The sequence below is a fragment of the Camelina sativa genome, chromosome 19, assembly GCF_030686135.1.
Source record: "Camelina sativa cultivar CO46 ecotype springtype chromosome 19, ASM3068613v1".
In the NCBI taxonomy this organism is placed as follows: domain Eukaryota; kingdom Viridiplantae; phylum Streptophyta; class Magnoliopsida; order Brassicales; family Brassicaceae; genus Camelina; species Camelina sativa.
In genome coordinates this window covers 2649892-2674020 of record NC_141898.1, presented here as the reverse complement: position 1 = coordinate 2674020, position 24129 = coordinate 2649892, and the positions used below count along the sequence as shown (strand labels likewise).

The 24129-nt window shown below is 36.4% G+C and overlaps 5 protein-coding genes across 5 annotated transcripts; 3 read left to right on the top strand and 2 right to left on the bottom strand.

The window, feature by feature from the left end:
• The first annotated feature begins 3950 nt into the window (after window positions 1-3950).
• On the top strand, window positions 3951-6684 carry LOC104764332 (zinc finger CCCH domain-containing protein 34). Its single transcript, XM_010487847.3, has 7 exons — window positions 3951-4469; window positions 4559-4728; window positions 4877-4945; window positions 5066-5188; window positions 5289-5600; window positions 5683-5979; window positions 6066-6684. The coding sequence occupies exons 1-7, from the start codon at window positions 4379-4381 to the stop codon at window positions 6393-6395; spliced, it is 1392 nt and encodes a 463-aa protein (XP_010486149.1). The 5' UTR covers window positions 3951-4378; the 3' UTR covers window positions 6396-6684.
• A 236-nt stretch (window positions 6685-6920) lies between these two features.
• LOC104764331 (ISWI chromatin-remodeling complex ATPase CHR11) lies at window positions 6921-12758 on the bottom strand. The gene is made up of 24 exons (XM_010487846.2): window positions 12397-12758; window positions 12124-12255; window positions 11921-12027; window positions 11693-11805; window positions 11389-11486; window positions 11118-11297; window positions 10822-11043; window positions 10545-10679; window positions 10184-10466; window positions 10024-10097; window positions 9684-9904; window positions 9521-9608; window positions 9352-9445; window positions 9079-9267; window positions 8958-8992; window positions 8779-8855; window positions 8586-8675; window positions 8418-8487; window positions 8269-8323; window positions 8125-8180; window positions 7873-8038; window positions 7593-7771; window positions 7282-7497; window positions 6921-7178 (listed from the first exon to the last, which is right to left on the bottom strand). The coding sequence occupies exons 1-24, from the start codon at window positions 12595-12597 to the stop codon at window positions 7089-7091; spliced, it is 3171 nt and encodes a 1056-aa protein (XP_010486148.2). The 5' UTR covers window positions 12598-12758; the 3' UTR covers window positions 6921-7088.
• A 927-nt stretch (window positions 12759-13685) lies between these two features.
• On the top strand, window positions 13686-14811 carry LOC104764329 (CASP-like protein 1D2). Its single transcript, XM_010487845.2, has 3 exons — window positions 13686-14025; window positions 14122-14248; window positions 14335-14811. The coding sequence occupies exons 1-3, from the start codon at window positions 13748-13750 to the stop codon at window positions 14539-14541; spliced, it is 612 nt and encodes a 203-aa protein (XP_010486147.1). The 5' UTR covers window positions 13686-13747; the 3' UTR covers window positions 14542-14811.
• Window positions 14812-15038: 227 nt separating this feature from the next.
• On the bottom strand, window positions 15039-17343 carry LOC104764328 (tubby-like F-box protein 9). Its single transcript, XM_010487844.2, has 5 exons — window positions 16727-17343; window positions 16464-16551; window positions 16232-16361; window positions 15827-16003; window positions 15039-15734 (listed from the first exon to the last, which is right to left on the bottom strand). Exons 1-5 carry the CDS (start codon window positions 17015-17017, stop codon window positions 15269-15271), a joined length of 1152 nt encoding a protein of 383 aa, XP_010486146.1. The 5' UTR covers window positions 17018-17343; the 3' UTR covers window positions 15039-15268.
• Window positions 17344-19987: 2644 nt separating this feature from the next.
• LOC104764327 (sodium/hydrogen exchanger 3) lies at window positions 19988-23750 on the top strand. The gene is made up of 14 exons (XM_010487843.2): window positions 19988-20166; window positions 20448-20654; window positions 20767-20885; window positions 20998-21095; window positions 21189-21248; window positions 21322-21368; window positions 21448-21642; window positions 21730-21776; window positions 21894-21960; window positions 22054-22154; window positions 22243-22344; window positions 22436-22634; window positions 22749-22832; window positions 22984-23750. Exons 2-14 carry the CDS (start codon window positions 20481-20483, stop codon window positions 23338-23340), a joined length of 1650 nt encoding a protein of 549 aa, XP_010486145.2. The 5' UTR covers window positions 19988-20166; window positions 20448-20480; the 3' UTR covers window positions 23341-23750.
• Window positions 23751-24129: the final 379 nt, after the last annotated feature.

Below are 24129 nucleotides of genomic sequence, written 5' to 3'. Positions count from 1 at the left end.
AATTTTTAATTAGACTTTTTAATCATCAGATATTTACCATATATTAAACACATTATTCATCTAAATATAATAATAACTGAACGGAAAAACATATATTTACGTTTCTTTATTGCTTCACTTTACAACAAATTAAATCTGTATTTGGGCCAGATTGGGCTTTTTTCAAGATCCAAATTTTGATTTAGTAATATTTTGTGACTTGTCAACAAACTATTTAGATTGGGCCTCACAAATCTTTGTAGTGATCGTACTCTTTCTTGCCATACTATTTTCTGATCAAGAATTGTGTAATTTAGTCCATACTTCTGCCTGTCTGACAGGATTTAGGGTTTGGTTTTTGGGAATCTCTTAGAGACATTTCTCCTTAGAGTAGCTTTGCTATAGATTTTGGAAAGCAGCCATGTTCATGTTGTCTCGGTAATTAATACAGAAAACTTTTTCTAATGTTCATGTTGTTTCTGTCCTAACCAAATCCGTATTCTTGTGTATGTTATGTTATTAGAGCATATTGGTTTGATGGAATTTGCATATGTATCTGATAAGAAGGAATCAGAGCATAATCTTGATTGAGGTAATAAATCTACTGGTGTTTTCAGGTGGGACGACTTGGGATTAAGAAAGATCGATACAACACGTCGAAGCCCCAATTCGAAGATGTTGAGGTATCTATATCCTCTTTGGTGCTATCTGGATAAAGGAATAACATTTTAGAATAAATGTGTTGTTGACTATTTCCTTTGGACCTTGTTTAAATTCTTTCTAAGGTATCATATATCCTCTGATGAAGACGGGCTATTAGTATTACAAAAAAAAAAAAAAAAAACCCTCTTAAGCTTCACAATATTGAAGAAAAAGAAAACAGAATAAAAAAAACACAAAAACAACAAGAATAAAGGTGTGTATATCTCTATTACATGCACACCTTTTATCTCAATCTTTCTACTTTCTTTTTTGTTGTTGTTGTTTCCCTCACACAATGATTCTACGATCTTTATGAGTCAATGTTTCTGTGTATTCCTGTCGGTAAAAGTTTTTTGGAAGAAACAGATGAACTGTGGATGAAGTCATGAAGATGCCATTGTGAAAAGACCCAATAAGAGTTGTTATGACTTATGACTAATGACTTATGAGTAGGTTTTTAATTAGTCCGGTTCAAAGACTCAGCTTCTCCTAATCTCCTATTCACCGGTATGATTCGGTTACTGGAGTTGTTCGTGTTGTTAGACGTAAGACGTACACGTGCTTGTATAATTCACCTTCAAATAAAAATAAAAAATAAAAATAAAGAGAGAGATACTCTTCAAAAAAATTATATAAGCAAAAACGTCATGCAACAAATAAGACAACGATGTTATCGTGCCCAATATTATAATTAATAGTAGTAGTAGTAATTTTAAAAGTTAGAAAACAAATAATGTATACACTGAAACTTTTTTTATTTTTTTATAAAAGATAAAATAAAATAAGATTTATTTTATCTCGCCGACATTTGGTAGATGAAGAAAGGAGGGATGTTTATGGTCCAAAAGATCCTTTGGGCAGAATAAAACACAATCTCCAAAAGCTGATCACATGTGGCTCATTCTTGTCCAAGTCAAACCTTCTTCATCTTTTTTTTTTTTTTATTACCAATTTTTTTTTTTATTAACTTAGTATTATTTATTACTCTTTTACTTCCTTTGAAAAATGCTTTTTAATTCTCCATTCGGCTGACTAAATTTCTCTTTTCGACTTTACAAACGAATTTTTTTTTCTTCCCTTTCTTTGAGGTGACATGGAATTGAGACTCATAGTTTACCATGCAAGTATCTCAATATTTGGTCTCAACCATAAAGACTTTTTTCATTACTTTTATTATTTTTAGGGTACTATTAGGAGATCTACTTTTAATTTAAAACATGATTATATATTTGATATGAAATTTTCTTTTGAGTATGCAAGATCTAGGCTACTTTTTTGTGTAATTTCAGATATGCAGCATATCGAAAATGATTCCATTAGTGGTATCATTAAGTATACTAATAAGAACTTTGAAAAGTTTCTTTACAATCATAAAATATAGTCCGACGACCCTTTTTTGTTCAAGTCATAAAAGATAAATATAAAATAGCAAAATAACTTGTTACGCAAAAATTGTTATAATTGTTTAGTTGTTACAATGCTAAACAATCTGTGGTCCAAAAAAACTTAATTCTATTTTGTTGTTATTTGTTTATTTAAGTAATTCTCATGGAGAGGAACATAAATAAGCTTCTCTGTAAGTTTTTAATTTTAAAATTATGAAGAGAATGGGCTTCTTTACCTACTACACTCAATGAGCCATCTGGTTCGTTTGGTCATCAGTTCAATGGACAGTGACTTTGGAACAGATCTCTACCGTTGTCATCACCCCTAATGCTTTGTGTTGCCGTTGGATTGGTCATCTCATGACCAAACCAATTTGACTTCTCTTTAGTGGTGTTAAAGTCTTATTATTATTGCTCACAAATCATCTTCTGAACCATTCACGCGTCTTTCTTAGCAACTGAACGTCAGACGCTACAATAGTTCCAAAATTCATTAAAAAAAACATGCAATGGGAACATGATTTGTTTTTTTTTTTCTTGAGAAAATAATATCTTACTTCACAGTTCAGACTTCAGACGGGATTAAAAAAAAATATCTAAGCTATACGTGTGACTCTGCTTATTTGTTTCATCGCATCACAGATTCACAGTATATAGCATTAACTAGTCTGTAAATACCATGGAAATGGAAAGTTTGTAAAAAACTCACTAAGTGAGTGACAAAAAAAATCATTTGAAAGAAAAGGTATTTTGATTGGTCATCTATATTTGTAACTGTGTCTCAGTCGGAATTTATTGGCTTGATAGTTGTTTTTTCTAGTTACAGTCGCATTTAGAAATAACTAAACTATATATACGTGTAAATTTTATGGAAAATGGAGTTTAGGTGGATGGAAACAAACAAACTGATGATATCACATAATACTATTTTGCCCATGCTCATGGACTGATACTGATAGACATCATTTATATTTATTTTATTTTTCTTGAACAATTAAAAAACAAGGATAGTGAGAGATTCATTGCTTTATAAATTCAAATTTTGCATTTTGTAGTGGCAGCCTTGTCTTTGACCCATAAAATCCAATTTCTTCATGGACGTGTCGTGGTCCATTGATTAAGATTAAAGATAGAAGATATAATCTCTTTAATCTTTTTTTTTTTTTAAAGATAGAGAAATCGTCCCAAGTAATTTCAGATTTTCGTATACGAAATAAACAGTCATCATATGTCAAATTTTTTTTTTTTTTTTGGTAAGAATCATATGTCAAATGTTAAATGGCATATATTAGACCCAAATAATATTGTTTCCAAATTTTAGCCGGATACAATAAAAAAAACAAAACAAAACTTCATTTGCAATCCTATACTTAAACATAGTAACTGCAGACAGGATTCATATAATATGTAAACCATTTTAACTAAAACAAGAAATAACATAAGTAGATTTTGTATAATCTAGTACTGTAATTATCTGTACTAAAATCTAACAATCAATATAATCAACGTCCCTGTCCTTATACATGAATGAATGAATTGTACAAAATAAACAAAGAATCAGAAAAACAGGTCGAAAAATTTATAGACTTAATGATTTTAAAGTACAACCAAATATGGCACCCTTAACTGATTGTATCATTGTAATAAGCTTTCCTAATATACTTTTTTTTTTTATAAAAAAGAAGCTTTCCTAATAAATTTTTACCTGAATTCAATTGTAATTTTTTATATTTTATTTACGTACTACTGACAACAAAAATATTTATGTAAATGTGAAAAAAAAGAGAGAAGTGCACTAATATAATTAATAGGAGATTATGTTTTGGGCGCGTAGAATAATAATAATTAACCACCACCGGCAAAACACACACCCACGAAAAAAGCGAGCACGCATTAAGAAAGATCAACAAAAAAACTTCCCCATCACTTCCTACAAACCAAAAAACTTGTTTACGGACCCAAAAAAATAATAAAATATTAAAATCGTTCGTAGCCGAAAAATTATATTATAAAATTATTATTTTATTTCGTTCAAAATAAATAAAAAAGTTTCAGCTTTGAAGGAAGGCAGAGAGAGAGAGAGAGAGAGAGAGAGAGATCAAAGCGACTGAGAGTGGTGTGGAAGCAAAACTACGATCTGCCGATTTTTTTTTTTCTCTTTTAACTTTAGATTTTTTTTGCAACACTCTTCTTCCTTTGATCGGAGCTTGAACATTCCGACAAAAGCAAAAAAAGACTTGATCTTTTAGCTGTTTTGAGGGATTTCATCTAATCTGCCCTCTGCTGTAGAGAGAGATTAGGGGGGTCTATCAATGGAGCGGTACGGTCGCCCCGGTGAAGAAGGGTCGCGATCGGATCCATCTCTTGAATGGACCTCTCATGGAGGCGACACCGGACTTGAAAGTAATGTCTTTTTTTTTTTTGGAGGCTTAATCTGCGATTAGAGCTGTTTTAAATTAACGGATTTTGTTTCAAATGTGTGATTTTTGTAGCTTCTATGTGGCGGTTAGGGTTGAGCGGCGGCGGTGGTGGTGGTGGTGGAGGAGGAGGAGAACCGTACCCGGAGAGACCTGACGAGCCTGATTGTATTTATTACATGAGAACCGGTGTTTGCGGTTACGGGTCAAGATGTCGGTTTAATCACCCTCGAGATCGTGGAGCGGTAAAATTCTCCTTCTTTTATTATATATGTAGTTAACCAATTTCAATTTTTCAGATCAGTTACTGATTCTGATGATCAGATCGTTGAATGAACCACCAGTGATTGTAGTTATTTTTGTAAAGCTCTGATTTTGATGATGATGTTTTAGGTGATTGGAGGAGGTGTTAGAGGAGAAGCTGGAGCTTTACCTGAGAGGATGGGACATCCGGTTTGTCAGGTTTTGTTAAATCTCAGTTCTCTTTTTTTTCTTTTTTTTTTTTTGAGCAATGCAGTTTTATAAGAATTTTGTCTGCTTTATTGTTTTATATTGTGATCTGTGTTTTTTTTTTTGTCTCAGCATTTTATGCGAACGGGAACGTGTAAATTCGGAGCTTCTTGCAAGTATCATCATCCTAGGCAAGGAGGAAGTGGTTCCGTTGCGCCTGTCTCGCTAAGTTATTTGGGATTTCCATTACGTCAGGTTTGTTTGTTGTTCTTATCTCTCCAAATTGGTTTATTTGAGGTTTCTACATTGTTTATTGTATGATCTCTTTTAATGCTCTTTGAAATTTTGATTGCAGGGAGAGAAAGAGTGTTCTTACTACATGAGAACCGGTCAGTGTAAATTTGGTTTGACTTGTAGATTTAACCATCCCGTGCCACTCGCTGTACAAGGTCCACCTCAGCCGCAACAGCCACAGCCACAGCCACAGCCACAGCTGCAGACTATTTATCCGACACTTCAGTCTCAGTCCGTTCCTTCGTCTCAACAATATGGGTTAGTTTTGACAAGGCCATCTCTTATACCTGGTCCGTATCTTCAAAGCCCTTACGGTCCTCCAATGGTTCTGCCTCCGGGAATGGTTCCATACCCTGGTTGGCATCCTTACCAGGTAATCTAAAATACAAAGCTTTTATCTCGCTTATTTGGTTTCTGTCATTGCTGAAAGACTGACTCTTTGTCCCTTTTGTAAGGCTTCTGTAAGTGCAATGCCTTCCCCTGGAACTCAACCCTCTATTGGATCGAGCTCTGTTTATGGAATTGCGCCGTTATCTCCTTCGGCGACTGTATATACAGGTCCATATCAATCAGGACCTTCTTCAAATACCTCAAAAGAATTTCCTCAGCGACCTGATCAACCAGAGTGTCAATACTTCATGCGAACTGGTGACTGTAAATTTGGATCCTCGTGCCGATACCATCATCCTGTAGATGCAGTTCCACCTAAAACAGGCCTTGTCCTCAGCTCCATTGGCCTTCCACTTCGTCCCGTAAGTCTTGTTCTTTTTTTTTTTCTATGGACATGGTAACTCTTTGCTAGTTTTTGTTTGAGACGACATTTTTAATATTTTGACAGGGCGTAGCGCAATGCACACACTTTACTCAAAATGGAATCTGCAAATTTGGACCGGCGTGCAAGTTTGATCACTCGATGAGTTCTTCGCTTAGCTACAGCCCGTCTGCATCTTCACTAACCGACATGCCTGTGGCTCCATACCCGATTAGATCATCGTCGCTCAGCGGCTCATCAGCTCCAGCAAGCTCAAGCAATGAACCCACCACAGAGGCTGCCACTGCTGCAGTTTCCTCTTCAATAGTCAGTAGCTTGAGCCGTCCAGAGCCAGCTGAAACAAGTGGTGACTCGGCCAGCGTCAGTGGCAGCACAGAAGCTAAGACTTCAAGTTAAAAAAACAAAAGAACAAAAAAAAGAGAGGAAAAATATCCTCAATTCTTCATGAACTAAGCAACATTAAGAAAAAAAGAGAAAAGAAGATTATTTTTGGGGTCTGAGATTTGTTGGAAGCAGAGAGACCAAAGCTTCTGTCATTGACCATTTGTCCATATATAATATTCTCTCATACGGCCATCTCTCTCTCTCTCTCTCTCTCTCTCTCTCTCCCTCTCTCTCTCTCTCTCTCTCTCTCTCTTGTTTTTTCTTCTTGAAAAACGATTAATAAATGGCCTTATTCAAGCTATACTACATTCGATTCATGACAAGTCCCCTGTATGAGTTTGGAGCAGCAATTTAAAAAGTTTGCTAACGATGAAAAATGCAGAAACAAATCTAGTGTTCACGTTTTCTATTCCTTGTTCTTGTAATTGTGTATCTGTGACATGACATCTATAATTCAATCATTGTTACTCACTAAACGAACAATGCAAAAACAAATCAGGCTCTTATGTGGCAAATCACTGGTTAGTTGAATATTAATTTGTTAAGAAATCCTCCATGTAATTCTTTTTAACCATTAAATCCAAGTCAAACCAGGACAAATGTTCACGAAAGCAGAATGAAATCCATTTGATGTTTTCTTAAAATTAGCTTAGTTATATATGTAACAACAGAGACTTAACAAATCTCTAAACACATGATCTCATCTCATCTCATCGACAGGTGCTTTCGCTTCTTCGTGGATGAAGGACTCTCACTTGCTTGTCTTCCTACGGTTCGCTTTGATGGTGTTGCACTCTTCAAATATTCAAAAACCAGAAAATGATTAAGCACCTAAAGAGTCAAATCAAAAGACTGACTATACAACCTTTATATATGTGAATAAAATAGCAGTTTTTACCTTTGCGAGCTTCTTTTCTTTACGGGCCTGCCTCTCTCTTTCATCAAACTCTTGGTTTTCTTTCTCGATCAGTCGAATCAGAGTGTCGCATCTTCTTGCAAGTTCCTGACTCGTGCGGGATTTCACAAACCAGTCAAACCTGAACAAAGGTGATGTCCTGAATGCTGCCTTCAGCTCATCCCAATTTCCATAACCAAGTTTGTGGATCATGCAGATCTGTTTTTAACCACAATGTTCCACAACAATCACACTTCATAATAAAATTAGTGAAACAATACAACAACAAAAAAGAAAACGAGAAAAAGATGTACCATGAAACGGTCACACTCTTCATTGTACAGCTTCCCTTTATTCTGACCATATTGTATCTTCAGTTCCAGCCAAGGGTTTCTGTAGCGATCCAGTTTCTTTCCTATGGCTTTCATGATTTCATCTTTCCTAGAGATTCTTGCCTCTCCCCTCTCAATGTTCTTAATGATTCTATCATAGTCTACATAATTCGAGGGAATGATGATAAACTTACTTAGCATCAACTCTTCTTTTTTAAAAAAAAATTCCGCAAGAATCTTAGCTTCGAAAGATGTTACATACCGTTCAGCTCCTTGTATCGCTCTTTGAATACTTTGGCATATCTTTCAACTTCTTCCTCTGTTTTTCCTTCCATCTCAGAGGCAATGCTTTTTATGTCGTTGCGGCCATACTTCTCACAAGCCCGAAGGAAAGTATTGAAGTCTCTTCTACTCCATGTGGAGAAGCCCTGGAGATTGAAAATTACAAAGAATTAAATAAAGCCCACCAAATCAAACGTCTAAGACTACTTTAACATTAATCGTATTAACTTGCCTCCTCCAATAATTGCTCCTTTTCTTCTACTTCTTCAGCAGTTAAGGGATCACCACCTTTTAACAAAACATTTCATAATCAGTAATAGGTATGCTGGAAAAACATGTTAACAAAGTGGACACATGCTGAGAAACAAAGCTTGACCTTCTGGTTCTTCAACATCAATTGTATCTTTCAACTGATTTTTCTGATGTGTTTGCTGAAACCAAAGTGAAGCAAATTGCTTTTATTAGGCAACACTCGCTCTTAGGAAAATCAAAACAGTGATGAGTGCTTCGTTTAGAGATCCCTACCATGAGATAACGTACTTCCTTTTCATACAACTCGGTCAATCTCTGAATGTTGAAGAACTGGAAATCGTGCCTGAAGGATGGATAATAAATTAGATTTCTAGTGTAAGAATATCACAAGATAGGGAAAAGGCATCCAACAATGAGAGTAGAGTTTGCTGAGGTACTCACAACTGGGGCATGCGCGGAATTCTAGGCTCTTTAGGTTTAGCTGGACCACCTTGCCGCAATGTTTGCTTAAAGTATTCAGATTCAGAGTAGCTGAAGATATAGTAGATAAAACAAAAGGTATGTTTCTGTTAGATAAAGTTTACGAGGACTGGAAAATAGGACGCACAATGTATAAAGCAAAAGGAACACTTACTTGCGCTTTCTCTCCCGCTTTGGTGGATCATTCCAATTGTCGCTCACAATTTTCTTAAAATCAAGCTTGTTCTCATCCTAAAAAAAATGACAAAATAAATCATTTGGTTCAATAATGCAGAGCATAACTAGGGTATGACATGAAAGCTTAACCTATGCAGCGATATATAAAAGAGTTACCTTATTTTCATCATCAAAATCATAGAAGTCAGCACCTGCAGCAAATCAAACAACAGGTTATCCAGACATTACAAAATTTACACAGCGTAGTAGGGGAGAAAAAGGTCCATGACACCCTTACTGTCATCCATTTTAAACTGTATAGCATCTTCCGTGAATTTCTTCATCTTGGCATCAAGTTCAGCTGTTGCCTCCTCTCCTTTGGCAATGATTCTATCAATATCCTCGTCTGTGATTGTGCTATCTTTAGAACTGAACACCATCTCAGCACCATATCTTACCATTTGAAGCAACTCATCCTTGTTGACAGCTGCATAGTGAGATAATATTAAGATAATATTATATCTGTCAGAGATGAAACAATGCATTTTGCAACCATATAATTAAAACTTACTTTTCTGCTCTGCCAATCGCCCTTGTTGAATTACCAGGGCATCAAGCGCCAACTTCTTGTAAGCTCTCTCAATCACTTTCTCCTCAATAGCAGACTGTAGACAACAAACACTATTAATTTAAACTCTATTAGGCTGTTCCTACTTGATTGATACAGGGATAATACCAACCTCAGTGCAGAATCGAAACACTTGAACTTCTTTCTTTTGACCAATCCTATGGGCACGATCCTGAGCTTGCAAGTCAACTTGCGGGTTCCTGCCAAAATCAGCCAGACTCGTCAAAAGTGAAGAGAATACCCATAAACTACAGTCGAAATGATAAGAGACTTACCAGTCACTATCATAAAGGATCACAACATCTGCAGTAGCAAGATTGATACCAAGCCCTCCGGCTCTAGTCGATAACAGGAAAACAAACTTCTCACTTCCTGGCTTGTTGTAGGCTTCTATGGAGGCATCTCGTTCATCACCACCAGTATTTCCATCAATACGGCAATAGAGATAACCGCGATACATTAAATAATCCTCAAGAATATCCAAAAGCCTTGTCATCTGATAACATGAGCAAAGAAAAGAAAAATGCTCAGACTTCATATAGAACAGAAATAAAAAAACAAAGAAGGTGAATTGTAGGAAACCACTGTCTCCAGCTGTTCTGTATTAACATTCACCTGAGAAAATATCAGAACCCGCGAATCACGTTCCTTCAGCTTAGGAAGCAATTTATCCAAGAGAACCATCTTACCTACAAATAACAATATAAATATGCTTCAAAAAAAAAAAAGAAGTTCCATGTAATTCTGAAGAGTTTAGATTGAATGCTAGTCTTACCAGCATTTGTTATAAGATGATCTCCGGTGGTATAAGGGGGACCAGGCTCTGCACCCTGAAAGAGATAAGGGTGATTGCAGCATTTTCGAAGTTGCATTGCAATGTTTAGCAAACGTTTGCGTTCTCCACCAGCATTAACTGCTTCAAGATCCTTCTGCAATAAAGCCTTGTAGTATTGTTTTTGCATCTGAGACATGCCAACTTTAAGTATCGTCTCCTTTTTCGGTGGTAGGCCTTTCTCAACATCTGATTTCAGTCTACGAAGAAGAAATGGTCGAAGAACCTAAAAGGATATAAGAAAGCGATTAGCCAAACAATAGAGATGACATAAACTCAATAGAAGCAATGACTACATGCATACCTTGTGAAGTTGTTGAACAACTTCTTGCTGATCGTTCTCGCCAGAAATTTGAAACCATTCATCAAAAGTCTCTGCTGAACTAAAAACCTCAGGCAGAAGAAAATTGAGAAGAGCCCACAGTTCATGGAGATTATTCTGCATATATGAAGAACCATGAGTATAGCCAGCTATACAACATTATCGAAAAGAGACACTAAAGAAGCTATAAAAGTGCCCATGATTAGCTACTTAACAAAGAATACTTCAGTGTCCAAAAAGCATAAGATACGAGCAACACCTGAAGTGGGGTTCCCGTGATAAGAAGTCGATAATTGGTGCTAAAAAGTCTCATGGTTTTAGAAAGAAGTGAATTCTCATTCTTGATTCGATGCGCTTCATCGATGATAATATAACGCCAGCTAAAACGACGAAGTGATGTCTTTTCTTTGATGGCCATCTCAAAGCTTGTGACGCAAATATCAAATTTCCCAGCAACTAACAGGTCGTCTCGAATATGTCTCTGCGTTATTTAGCAGACATCTCAGAATTTTGGGGTAAAATTTTCCATGAAACTCTGAAATGGCAGACACTTACCCTCTCCTCAGGATTACCAAGGAATTTCACAGCGCGTAGGACAGGACAAAACCGGCGAATTTCGTTCATCCAATTACCAAGGGTTGATTTTGGAGCAACCACCATATGAGGGCCATTGATTCCCCTGTATTCATGAAGGTATGCCAACAAAGAAATCGTCTGAAGCGTCTTCCCCAGACCCTAGACCACAGGCAAAAAATGGTTTAATGATCAGCATCATGGAAAATAGAGAACTTATTTTACCCAGATCCTTGGGGGAGCCATTGTTTACCATTTCATCAGCAAGAATTCCATTAATGCAGTTCTCATACAGCCGAATGAGCCAGTTTAAACCAGCTAACTGGTAATCTCTTAACTTCCCTTGAATACCTATCAATTGAGAAGTAAAAGATGAATCCCAAGCTTTCAAGAACGTTGACACTATTCTACCTGGTAACTGTGAGTGTCTAATGTCACAACAATATTTCTAGGTTACGCAAATGGACAGAGATGCCAATCATATTGTACTTGTTGCTTCTAGACAGACCATCAATATGTAGCAATCCTAGATTAGATAGCAAAATACAGTTACTTACAAGAGGGCTGTGTGAGCAACCGTGTGTTTCCAGATCCAGTTAAGCCATCCTCTTCTTCCTTTAGATACTCTTCATCTTCCTCTTCTTCAGTTATTTTGGAAGCATGACGACCCCTGAAGGTTCAAGTCAAAACCAACAATAAATCAGGGCTATGCTCATCATAATTATTTTGAGACCAGAAACGACGAATAAACCAATATATGAGAAATCAATTGCAGCAAAACTCACCTTCCTTTCCCCTTTTTCTGAGAAGAAGATGCATCACCTTTAGCAAAGTGTGCAAATAACTCAGTCTGCTGCAGAAGATACTTCAGTCTCCCTTTTCCCTTATTGTTCTAGATACATGGAACGATTCAAAATCGTCAAAACCCCAAATCACAAGAAGAAAAAGCAGCTCAAAACCTGAAATCGTTAATTTCAAAACAACGCACCATATCAGCATCAATGGAAGCATTTTGCGAGTCCAGCAGCTCCTGAATCTTCTGCTTCTTCAACTTCTGCATCTCCTTAAGCCTGGCTTTCTCACGTTTGCTGATTTCAGCTTTTTCTTCATCTTCTTCGTCCTGCATACACCATATTACCACAATGAAGGAAAACACGAACGCCAAATCTAATGTAATTCCAAGTACAAACAAAAAAAAGACGCAGAGTTCACTGAGAATTCGAAAATCACGGCCATGGAAACCAAATCAGCCTGCAATTACCTCGTAATCATCCTCCATAGGGGCGGCTTCTCCGTCGGAGAGTGGGGATTCGTCAGCGGCGGCTACTTCGTCATCGTCGGAGCCAGAAGAACGAGCAACAGCCTCGAGCTCCTCCTCGTCTTCTACTTCTTCGTTTTCCTTAACCCGCTCCTCTTCCTCCTCAGACGAGAAAGCCTCATCGGAATTCGAAATCCTCGCCATGGAAAGCTACGAATCAGGTTTTGCCTTTGAGATCGAGGGTTCGCTTCTGGGAAAGTAAAATAAATAAAAAAAATAAAAAAAGTGAAAATTTCGATACAAATTGCTAAGTGAAGACCCACCCCTTCGAAACGACCGAAGCTTCAGGGTTATTTATGATCGTTGATTAGGTTTATTAAATCTACGGCTACGATGTACCCTTTCGCTTCGTCGAATAGGAATTACCCGCCAACTGAGCAAGAGAGTTTTGGAATATTCCCGGGCTTTAGATGGACTTTGTTAGCTCATAGAAATAAGCCTAATGGATCCTTATGGCCCAATCCCAAGCCCGATGTTACCCCCGCTTATTAATAATATGCAAAGAAGCTGCTTGACTACTTGGATAGTTGGATTCACTAAAACATTGTTAGATGTATAATTGAGATGTGAAAGAAAAACGATGATATAGATTAGCATATTTTATTACTGTTATGTCTGACTTTGTGTGTTATCCTTGACTTGTGTGTCACTGTCTCCCTCTTTCTTGGTATAAAATTTGGTGATTTTGCTTTGGAGTCTAGACAAACCTGGTCTCTCTTCAGACTATATAATATCCGAAATAGTTACTGGACTATATAATTTGTTTGAGAAGTGGTAATAATGCTAATAGACTTTTGTTTCTTGCAGTTTAATAATGTTTTTTACAGCCCCAAGTAGAAAGCAAAGTGATACCTAAGAGCATATATAAAATTATATATTTTTCATGCAGATGATTGTTTAACCACTCCCTAATGTTCCTTAAGTACTTTTATACGATTTTGCTTTTACCATCTTAATTATCGTCGGCTCGTCGCCCAGTTTCCTCAACCTTCCCGGGATTGGCCTAACACGTTCTCATTGTATTTGTATCTACAGTATCCACAACTATATACGTAGTACGTACAACTTTAAAATGAAAATACTTTCAGTAATTGATCAGATTACAATAATTAATCTCAAAAATATATATTTACACTCCATAATTGATATAAACTCATTTCTTGGCGTAAGGGTAATTACAACTCATTATCACCGGCCAGGACTATATAACACATATATATATATTCTCATGTAGCGCCCAATTTTATAACACATAGTCCAAACTTAACCACAAAAAGATTTTATAAATCATCTGATGGCATCTATTGGGAACCTCGACCCAGAAGTCGGCAAATCTGAACCAATTCCGGAGTCCGCTGCACCAGTACTACTACCACCACCACCACCATCTTCATGCGCCAGTTTTTTAGGTTTCCGGAAGATAGATCTGATAACAAGAGTTGTGCTTTTCTCCGCCACTCTGACTGCTCTTATAGTAATGGTGACCAGCGACCAGACCGAAATGACTCAGATCCCCGGAGTTCCATCTCCGGCTCCTGTCTCTGCCGAGTTCAAAGAATCGCCCGCTTTCATGTTCGTTTCTTCTTCCATGTTATGACTTATGAGTTATGATCATTATCAAGGAACGGCTTGTTAGTTTAAACTCGAAATTGTTGTTGGCTAATGCAGATTCCTTGTGGTGGCACTTGTGGTGGCTAGTTTCTATGCTCTAATCTCAACACTTGTCTCCATCTCTCTACTCTTGAGACATGAATTCACTGCACAGATCTCCGTTTACATGACCTCCTTAGACACGGTAGCTTATTTTACAAGTAACCTTGAATCCTCGGGTCCAAGTTAGGGCTTTTAATATATAATTCCGGAATATATATATATGAATAGGTGATGCTGGGGATTTTGGCGTTTGCGACGGGAACGGCGGGAGGATTTGCATTGAAAGGAAACGAAGACGTTGGGTGGAATAAGATTTGTAATGTCTACGACAAGTTTTGTCGTTACATTGCAACTTCGCTTGCCTCATCTCTATTTGCTTCTTTCCTGCTTCTACTTTTATCCATTTGCTCAGCTCTTTCCAAGAGAACTCCATAAACAAAGCTTAATTCCATCTTGTAACGTGTGTGTGTGTCTGATTTGGTTTATCCGTTATTAATTGATATGTAGTAATGGAGTGGAGTCGTCCCTTGTTACTTATGTCGTAGAAGTTGCTTTGCTTATAGAGCCTCTACATTTTATCATAGCAGTTGCTTTGCTTGGAGTCTTCACATTCTACATTGTAGCCTCGAGCTCCTATATTTTACCCTATGTGAGATGATATGTATTAGTAATACCTCAGAAAATCAAACAGAGCTCCACCAAAAACCCTGATTCTGAGGTTGAGACTAAACTGAAGACAACAAAAAATGGAAAAAAAACAGAACCGCTTTAAATTTCAGATCCGACTTTTTCTAATCAGAAAGCGCAGGTTAAATCCACGACCCGGTTTGCAAGCCGCTTGAGTCACAGTAGATACAGAGTAAACCAAACCTTCCCCTTTCCTGTGAACCAAACCCGAAGCTCTCTGAGAGAGAGATTGATTACAAATCTTCTACAGCAGAGTAAATAATTTTTATTTGTAAATTTCACAAAAGGATGTAACGTTTGCCTATTTCAGGTAAGCCTCTTTGCAGCAAAGACAAAAATAAATACTACAGAAAGATATAATATGTCACGAGAAGTCAGATAGAAAACTATCACGATCCTGAGATTTTTGACCATCTAGTCTACAGACCACAACAACGAGTACATGAAGGTGAATTAAGGTTAGTTTCTTCATCATTCATTCACAGGCGATTCTGGTTTCAAAACTGCTCAGGCAAATTGCAAACGCTTGAAACGCAGAAATCGGATATCCATAATCCATGGTGAACATGTCCTTGCCAACTTTCCCAAACTGGAGTATGATCCTCTCAGACGGCTGCCCTGTTTCACAATCCCTAACCGCCACAAGCTGAAAGTTCTTAACCGAAGCCACTGTGACTCGACCATGGAAATTTAAGCACCAACATTGTAGCTGCTCGTGCCATCGTGGAGTCTTGTTACTCAGCACCAACGGTGGGTCTCTCAGGTTGTTGCCTGAGTCGCTGCAAGATGCACTATTGCTGCGCACCGGTTTTGAATGAGATCTCAAGAACGGTGATGGACGGATGGATAATGAGCTTATGGACGTTGAAGCTACTCTTCCCCGGGACTCCACAATGCTCATAGGAATTGTATCCATAATGCAACGCATTCTTCTTGGTCCCCTGTTATTTGTATACCATGAAAGAGATTGTAAAAATCACAATGGACAAAAGACTTGCAAGATTTTCATTATTCGAATGTGGAAATTGTTTACCGAGAACCTAAGCCGTTTAACTCGTATGAAATGTGAGCGATGGGGTAGCTTCCCTGAGGAACTCTAGGTGAAACTTTGATAAGGTTAGAAGAGCGGCTCTTCTGCATCTTGGCTGCTCCAGTCTGTGCCGTCAGATTACCATCAAAGACTGTGAATTTTGTTCCAAGGAAGTTTGATCTTGCAATAACAATAAGAGGTTTAGACACAACAGTTAACACCGAAAGAAGTAAATAAGAAACATGCCTACTTCACCATCTCTCAATATCTAATCTCATAATCTAATGCTCACAACCCGACTATAACTCATAAAGCTAGAATCTTTGTTGTACTACTCTCTCAAAACAAGTTAGCTGACTCTCGTAAGATCTTAGTAAGCTAAAGAAGGAGATATATTAATATGCATACCTCACTCTCCCTAGATAAACGTTGCTTCTCTTTGACATATCGTCTGAACGCAAAGAGATGATGTAATCAGTGCAAGTTGCCCGCTTAAGCTTAGAAGCAGCAAGAAGAAATTTCCCGTCATCCGTCAAAGCTGCCAGAATATCAAAAAAAGAGGGGATTTTCGTTAACAATCTCAGAACTCTGAAACAAAGTAATCTCTTTTAAACATAGAAGAAGAACAGAGTTAGCTTACAGTTGGTTAACCCGAGATATAGATGATACGACTGCGTATTCCGGTTACGTAGTATGAAACATTGAACCAGAGAATCCCTTGGACCAGGCTACATAGAACACAATCAAAATCACCAAACCCTTTAGCTTTCGTTGAGCATAAGAAGAACACTTGAAGGAGAACACATGTGATCAGTTCCTAGGCACAAAGTCTCGATTTGTATGTTTCAATTTCATTACTTAACACTAAAAAAGATCGAAACTTTTTAACTTCTAAGAGAGAACCTGCTTGAGGGAAGTGGGGAAAGTCAATTTAGAGGAGAATTCAGGAACAGATACAATCTCCTTGGTGAGAATCCTCCAGCTACGGCAAACGCCGGCGCAAGCCACCACGTTTTTTCGTGACGGCCAATCGCCGCCGTCAGCAGTCTCAACCCTAATTAGGATCTCTCTCAGTAGCTCCTCCGGAAGCTCCTCCCAGCTGAAAGAGTCTGAAACAGTAGGAATCGATGCGGCGTCGTGGACCACACGGTGTGGCCTGGACCGCATTTCCTGGATCAAAGTCCGGATCGTCATGCGTTGAGATCTATATCTATAAAAAGGGGTTTTAAGAGATGACTGAGATCATGAAAAACATGATCTGGGTTGTCGTCAATGGAGAATCGTTTGGGGTTGGGTGGGTGTGGGGTGTGAAGAAGAAGTTGGGAGAAGTGTTTGTTGTTTGAGAGAGGCGAACAAGATTCCAACACAATCGATAATAATGGATGGAGGCGTTTTCTGAACTTGTTCTTCTTCTTCTTCTTACCGCTTCTTAGATAATTTGTATTTTTTTTCTTTTTCTTTTATTAATTAATTCTCTGTGAGATGTTTTTTTTATTTCTGTGAAACGATACAATAAATTGATTCTGTGATAGGGATAAGGATGAAGTTGATAACTGATAAAAATCTGAGAATTTTGGTAAGAATATGATTTTTTACCAATATCTACTAGCTGGTATCGTGTATAGTATACTGTATTTATAGTATTATTCTTTTTACTACGACTGAAATGGGAATGTATTTAACTTTATATTTTAAGGTATTCGTGTAAAATATACAAAATTTATGTTATTCAATTACAGATTTAAAAAAGTTTATTAAAATCCAAATAGTTTGTGAATTTGGATTTTAATGACTTTGTAGGGATTCTGGAGGATTTGAAAAAATTTGTTTAGTTAAAAATACAGAAATCTAAATCTCATGATTTTAAGTGGGATTTGAAAGAATTTTACAGAATATCATATCAACTTCTCAAAAATCTGTCAAAATTTCAAATTTTCTAAATCCCATCAAAATCTTCAAAATCATGGTTTTAATACACCCTCTAATTTATGAAGATTTTTGAAGAGTTCAACAAAATCATTAAAGTGAATAAGTAAAATATTGTTAAAGATTGATAAAGAGTTTTGTTGATTAGTTTTCTAAAATCTTGTAAAGTATCCCAAACAATCCATGTATTTTTGTGATACTTTCAATGAATTTATTTTGTAAAGAAAGTGTCTAAACCAATAACATAATAATTAAATTCATTAATAATCATAAATTCTTTTGTTTTAATTAAATAACACAAAAAAATTAATGACTTTATAAAAGTATGAATCTAATAATCTAGATTTGTTAAATTTTTAAATGATTTTTTACAAATTATGAACTAATAACACTAAAATTTAACAGAGTTTAACAAAATTTTGATATAATAACAACATATTCTACATAATATTTAAAATCTTTAAAAGTCTATTCAAACCTAACCAATAACCCCCTAAATTTTCAAAATCTTGAGCATTCTACTACTGTTTATCTCTAGAGATATTCTAATTGAAAGATACTTTTAAACCGGCCATAATGTCGAGGTCATTAATGTGTCTATTATCATGATTCGTTTCTTGTTCTTCATTCCTTTGCTTTCTTCCTGTCCTCGTAAGAAAACAAACAGAGAGGCACAACAACAAAAACAAAACTAAAGAATCCAAGTCCGTAACTAAACTGTAGATTCGTTATCTTTCATTGTAGGTATAGATTCCATGCTATCTCATGGTTTTCTAAGTAAACTAGCTTCGAAACTGTGACAATGATGTAAATATTATTATACATGTAACATGTGTGTGTATCATGTGGCGCCTTAAACGAAAAGTAACACTCCAACTAGGATAATAGTGTAGATCGGAGGCACAAAAGCAGACCACGAGGCATTCAAATTGTCATATTAAAGGGGTCACATGTTTGGCCCACTACTATAATGAAATTTGCAGTTAAATGTTTCAATATCCATGGGATTGGCTAAGTAACATTTGATCATCCAGTTAAGCATCCCATGGGCTTTGGAAAATACTACTATATGTAATTATTTAATATTTGCATTTATTCCTACCCTTATCGAAAGATATACTTTTACGCTAGCTTTTTAATGGTTTTGGCCTCCGAACAGTTGAACGAATTATTTTAAAGTTATTTTCTGTTTCAAGATGAATTTTGATTTCTTTTGTATCATAATTTTCTATCCATTTTTGAAAATTTATCCGAAGATGAATTGCATATCTAACCATATATTGGAGATGAAGGGGACATTTTTATGTTAAAAGGTTTTGAAGATGAAAAGCAATTTACGCGAATAAAAAGATAATAAATTGATTTAATGATGAACCTTTCATCATATTCACCCCAAGACGGGGTACACGAGAATTGGCTTTTGCTCTCTCTCTCAGTGCAAGGACAACAAAGAATAGTAAGAGAAAAAGAAACACCTGGGCAACAAGTATTATTCAAAATCACAAAAGCTATTTCTTGTAATGATGAATACCACTCTATTTAAATAGAGACTTTAGTTGATGTCAAATAAAAGAAAGAGAAAAAAAAAGAGACCTCTAGTACATCCAAAGATAAATTAGTACTTCATAACAATATCATATGTATATTGCCAGGAAATTTAATAAAGTAGTTTTAATTTAGCATAACAACCAGTTTCATAAACCTTATAAAAAAGACTCCGCCAATATTTTATCAAGTAAACGTCTTAAGCACATAAGGAAGAACATTTCCATCACAATTAGTATAACTCGATATTCTGGTATGGGGTCAATTTCCTGAAACTGGTTAAAAACTTAGTTACTCTGAAATAATTTCTTTATTGGTATATTACTATTATCTCTTTAGGTCGTCAGATGTACAAATTTGTTAAAAGGAATATAGCATACCATAAAACAATCTACCAAAAAAGAATACAAAACACTTATTTGGTCATTAGGTTCTAAGAAAGTCATTAAAAATAGGGGGAAAAAAGGATAAAAGCGGGTCCCCCCTCTGTTGTTTTGACATGTAATCTTTAACACGACAACATCATAACCAATGAGCTAATTCCACAGATACGGTCATAACAACGGGGTGTAAGTGTAACGAATCATCTCAGGCGTCCATTTGGAATAAAGTTCTTGAGATGGATATTTCGACGGTTAGAGATTAGCTCAAGTGAGATTTTTTAAAAAGCGTTGACCTCTCTCTCTTCCACTTGGCTTTTAATGGCTTCTCTGCTTAACATCTATAAATATTTTTATTTTATATAGGGCCATCTTTGGCGGTCTCTCGTCTTCTTCGTGTTCGTCTCTTTGCTGTCCCCTAACAGAACTGTAACATCTCTCTCTCTACGACCAAAGAGAATCATTTGATCGTTCGAATCTCTTTACAACCAGGTTTGTGTTTTTTTTTTTTGATGGATACTTTTCAGATTCTTTTACTGTTCAAGAAAGTTTTTCTCAATTTCTTGGTTTTTCATCACCATAATCATTTCATGATTTTGAGATATTTTTACGGATTCAAACTCTTGATGATTATGGTGGAGTTATGATTTTGGAATGTTTTTGTTATTTTTCCCTTTTTCGGAAATTTTCTTGATTTTTGAATATTTCACGGCGGTTAAAATTGGAATCATAAATCTAAATTGCACAAAATCACGTTTCCTGTTTTGTTCTAGGAAAATATACTCAAAACGCTGAGGTTTGCAAAAATGGCAATTGGATTAAGCACAATGCTGAAAAAAACAGAGACTATGTTAGGGTCAGATCACGCATCAGTTGTCTCCATGAACTTGTTCGTTGCTCTGCTTTGCGCTTGCATCGTGCTCGGTCACTTACTCGAGGAGACTCGCTGGATGAATGAGTCTATCACAGCTCTTATCATCGTAAGCTTTTTTTTTATTATTACTATTATTATTTGTTTTTACCCCCAAAGTACACGTAGACTTTTATTGGTTACAAACAATTCTAATAAGTATTATGAATTACGAAAATTAGGGTTCATGTACTGGTATTGTGATCTTGCTTATAAGTGGAGGCAAGAGCTCCAGGATTCTTGTGTTTAGTGAAGATCTCTTCTTCATTTATCTTCTTCCACCTATTATATTCAACGCTGGGTAAGTTTTTTTTCTTCTTCTTCTTTTAAATTTCATGTTAAACCGGTTATGTTCAATTCAAAACCGGTTCTCTTGATGAATAACACATTTTTGTTTTGGTTTTTTTTTTCAGGTTTCAGGTTAAGAAGAAGCAATTTTTCCGCAACTTCACGACCATTATGTTTTTTGGTGCTATTGGTACTCTCATTTCATTTGTTATCATATCATTAGGTAAAACAAAAATCTCAATTATCAACTCCTACATTTCTAAGTGATCAGTCTCGATACATTTTGATGATATTTCCGGTTCTGTTTTTTGGTTAGGTGCTAAACATTTTTTCGAGAAAATGAATATCGGAGATCTCACCATTTCGGATTATTTAGGTAACCAAAACCCTTTCTGCTTTATTGCTCATTTAAGTGTCTCATCCGCTTAATTAGTCTATTTAATTTGTAGCAATTGGAGCAATATTCTCTGCTACAGACTCTGTTTGCACCTTGCAAGTAAGAATTTTCTTAAGCAACATTTCAAAATTATTATACCTAGTCAAGAATTAACAACCCCTCTTTTGTTATAATCTAGGTGCTAAATCAAGACGACACACCTCTCTTGTACAGTCTGGTCTTTGGAGAAGGTGTAGTGAACGATGCAACATCTGTTGTGCTCTTCAACGCAATACAGAGATTTGATCTCACAAACATCAATTCAACCATAGCTTTGGAGTTTGCTGGAAACTTCTTTTATCTCTTCATCTTAAGTACAGCACTTGGTGTTGCAGTAAGCTTCCTTTCTCCCTTCTCCTCAAATTTCAGCAATGGGATTTGGAGTTAAATCAGAAAAGTTTTCACTCATTTTCTTTCTCAGGCTGGATTGCTCAGTGCTTTCATTATGAAGAAGCTTTATATTGGAAGGTATATTGCGCGTTTATGGATCGTTATATACATGACTTTCTTTTTTGGTTAGTTCTATGCTTTGTTAGTTACGTTCTTTCTTTAACATTTTTTACTTTCTTTTTTTGGTTAAATCAGGCACTCTACTGATCGTGAAGTTGCTCTTATGATGCTACTGGCTTACTTATCATATATGCTTGCAGAGGTATAGAGACAAATATGATAATTAACGAAGCAAGGTTTTTGTTACTTTCTCACCAAGACAAATATGAAATCATGAAATATTTTTCCTTTGCAGCTATTCCACTTAAGCTCAATCTTGACTGTGTTCTTCTGCGGGATTGTTATGTCTCACTATACATGGCACAATGTAACAGATAAATCAAAAGTTACCACAAAGTAAGTTTTTTTTCTTCTAATAATAATTACAGAAATCTCGATCTGGTGAAATTGGTTGACTAAAATGAATATATATTTCTTGGCGTAGACACACTTTTGCTGCATTGTCATTCCTAGCTGAGATTTTTATCTTCCTTTACGTTGGAATGGATGCTCTCGATATTGAGAAATGGGACGTTGTACGCGACAGGTGAGACTTTCTATAGTGTGTCAAATGATGTACAATTTGCTTTTGTTAATTCATTTTAGTGATCTTGCTTCATCAACATTACTTTGCGCAGTCCTGGTCAGTCGATTGGAGTGAGTTCAATACTTCTAGGGCTTATTCTTCTGGGTCGTGCTGCGTTTGTGTTCCCATTATCCTTCTTATCTAATTTGACAAAGTCACCAGATGAGAAATTAGATTGGAAGAAACAAGTAACCATTTGGTGGGCTGGTCTGATGCGTGGTGCAGTGTCAATGGCTCTTGCTTATAATCAGGTTTTGATCCGTGAACTACAAGAAACAAAGATAAAAACCTATTATAACACGATCTTTGGGTTTCAATAAGTTCACACTAATCTCTTCTCTCTCTCTCTCTCTGTTACATCATAGTTCACAACTTCAGGACACACTAAGGTTCTTGGAAACGCTATCATGATCACCAGCACCATTACCGTTGTTCTTTTCAGTACTGTGGTACGTTTCAACTCTTTGCGCAAACCGGTTTGCATCCTAGTAAAGTCATATCGGGTTTAACCAATCTAACACGTAATTGAACATCAAAGAGAAAAATCAAACTGATATGTAACAATGTATTTATCCTAATCATCTCTTACCTTTTCGGCAGGTGTTTGGTTTGCTAACCAAACCGTTAGTAAAACACTTGCACCCTTCATCAAAACGGTCTTCCACGACAGCGCTGCAGATCACACCGGGATCTTCTTTGCAGGAACCGCTCCTCAATGGTGATAGTATCTATGACCCGTATTATGACCACATTGATCAATCGATCACCTTTAGAATGTTCTTGAAAACTCCGTCCCGAGCGATTCATCACTACTGGAGGAAATTTGACAACGCTGTTATGCGTCGCATTTTTGGCGGCAGAGGAGTTTCTCCTGTCGTTCCGGGTTCACCAGTTGAGACAAGTATCCGGCAGTGGAGTGAAGGAGTAGAAATCAAGGAACAAAACGGTGAACCTTGATGGACCATATTGATATATATGGATGGGTAAAGATCTTTGACTAGATGATCGCGTTTATGGCATTTTGGACGCAAACGCAACAGACCGTCTCTCATTTTTTTGCCTCCAGTTTTGGTACAATGGTTTTTGCTATACGGGCGCATTTTGATGTGGTATTTTTCTCCGGTTTGATTTTGGTTTTTGTTGTGGTTTTGTTAGAGCCGGTCCAATTTTTTGTGGTTTGGGTTTTTGGTGTTTGGTTTAGTGGTTTTGTTGTAAAATTGTAATTCTCTATGTAAATAGGGACTGTGACTGATATAGGGGTGACTTGTGAGAATGACTTGAATAACACTGTCCACCCCAACTAACGTAGACGTTAGCGGCTGCGTTTTGAGATACGCCGTTTGTGTTGGGGGGTCGTTTTCTTTCAAGTTTTTTTCTTTCTTTGGTATGAATTTTCTTTAAAGTTTGTGTACACTTTCTACATACTTATACAAACATTACATACAAATCTTCTAATGTTCATAATTCTGCAAGAAACTTGCTGACGAATTCGAAATTACCAAATAATATATATTTGCTTGCTCGTTAATATCTTTGTCTTCCCACTAAGGACAAACTAAAGTGAGTGGGTATCAACCTCTTATATAAAGTGACATTATTACAATCTGTCACGCATAAACTAAAACCCTAAATATATGATGTGAAAACAAAGTAACGTCCTTTATATATTCTTTCTCACCTAAATAAAAATTTAATATTGAAACCTTTTCTGATCCGTTATTGTTGTTATGGCATTAAGAAATAAAG

What these genes read in the sequence shown, in the direction of transcription:
- LOC104764332 (XM_010487847.3), top strand. Translation starts at nt 4,379, where the DNA reads ATGGAGCGGTACGGTCGCCCCGGTGAAGAAGGGTCGCGATCGGATCCA. An exon ending in TGGGATTTCCATTACGTCAG is followed by an intron (nt 5,189 to 5,288) that starts GTTTGTTTGTTG and finishes TTTTGATTGCAG; the next exon opens with GGAGAGAAAGAGTGTTCTTA. An exon ending in CTGGTTGGCATCCTTACCAG is followed by an intron (nt 5,601 to 5,682) that starts GTAATCTAAAAT and finishes CCCTTTTGTAAG; the next exon opens with GCTTCTGTAAGTGCAATGCC.
- LOC104764331 (XM_010487846.2), bottom strand. Translation starts at nt 12,597, where the DNA reads ATGGCGAGGATTTCGAATTCCGATGAGGCTTTCTCGTCTGAGGAGGAA. An exon ending in ATTTTGATGATGAAAATAAG is followed by an intron (nt 8,856 to 8,957) that starts GTAACTCTTTTA and finishes CATTTTTTTTAG; the next exon opens with GATGAGAACAAGCTTGATTT. An exon ending in AAGAGTGTGACCGTTTCATG is followed by an intron (nt 7,498 to 7,592) that starts GTACATCTTTTT and finishes GGTTAAAAACAG; the next exon opens with ATCTGCATGATCCACAAACT.
- LOC104764329 (XM_010487845.2), top strand. Translation starts at nt 13,748, where the DNA reads ATGGCATCTATTGGGAACCTCGACCCAGAAGTCGGCAAATCTGAACCA. An exon ending in AAAGAATCGCCCGCTTTCAT is followed by an intron (nt 14,026 to 14,121) that starts GTTCGTTTCTTC and finishes TGGCTAATGCAG; the next exon opens with ATTCCTTGTGGTGGCACTTG. An exon ending in ACATGACCTCCTTAGACACG is followed by an intron (nt 14,249 to 14,334) that starts GTAGCTTATTTT and finishes ATATATGAATAG; the next exon opens with GTGATGCTGGGGATTTTGGC.
- LOC104764328 (XM_010487844.2), bottom strand. Translation starts at nt 17,017, where the DNA reads ATGACGATCCGGACTTTGATCCAGGAAATGCGGTCCAGGCCACACCGT. An exon ending in ATATCTCGGGTTAACCAACT is followed by an intron (nt 16,362 to 16,463) that starts GTAAGCTAACTC and finishes ATATTCTGGCAG; the next exon opens with CTTTGACGGATGACGGGAAA. An exon ending in TTAAACGGCTTAGGTTCTCG is followed by an intron (nt 15,735 to 15,826) that starts GTAAACAATTTC and finishes TACAAATAACAG; the next exon opens with GGGACCAAGAAGAATGCGTT.
- LOC104764327 (XM_010487843.2), top strand. Translation starts at nt 20,481, where the DNA reads ATGGCAATTGGATTAAGCACAATGCTGAAAAAAACAGAGACTATGTTA. An exon ending in CCTATTATATTCAACGCTGG is followed by an intron (nt 20,886 to 20,997) that starts GTAAGTTTTTTT and finishes TTTTTTTTTCAG; the next exon opens with GTTTCAGGTTAAGAAGAAGC. An exon ending in TGGGACGTTGTACGCGACAG is followed by an intron (nt 22,345 to 22,435) that starts GTGAGACTTTCT and finishes TACTTTGCGCAG; the next exon opens with TCCTGGTCAGTCGATTGGAG.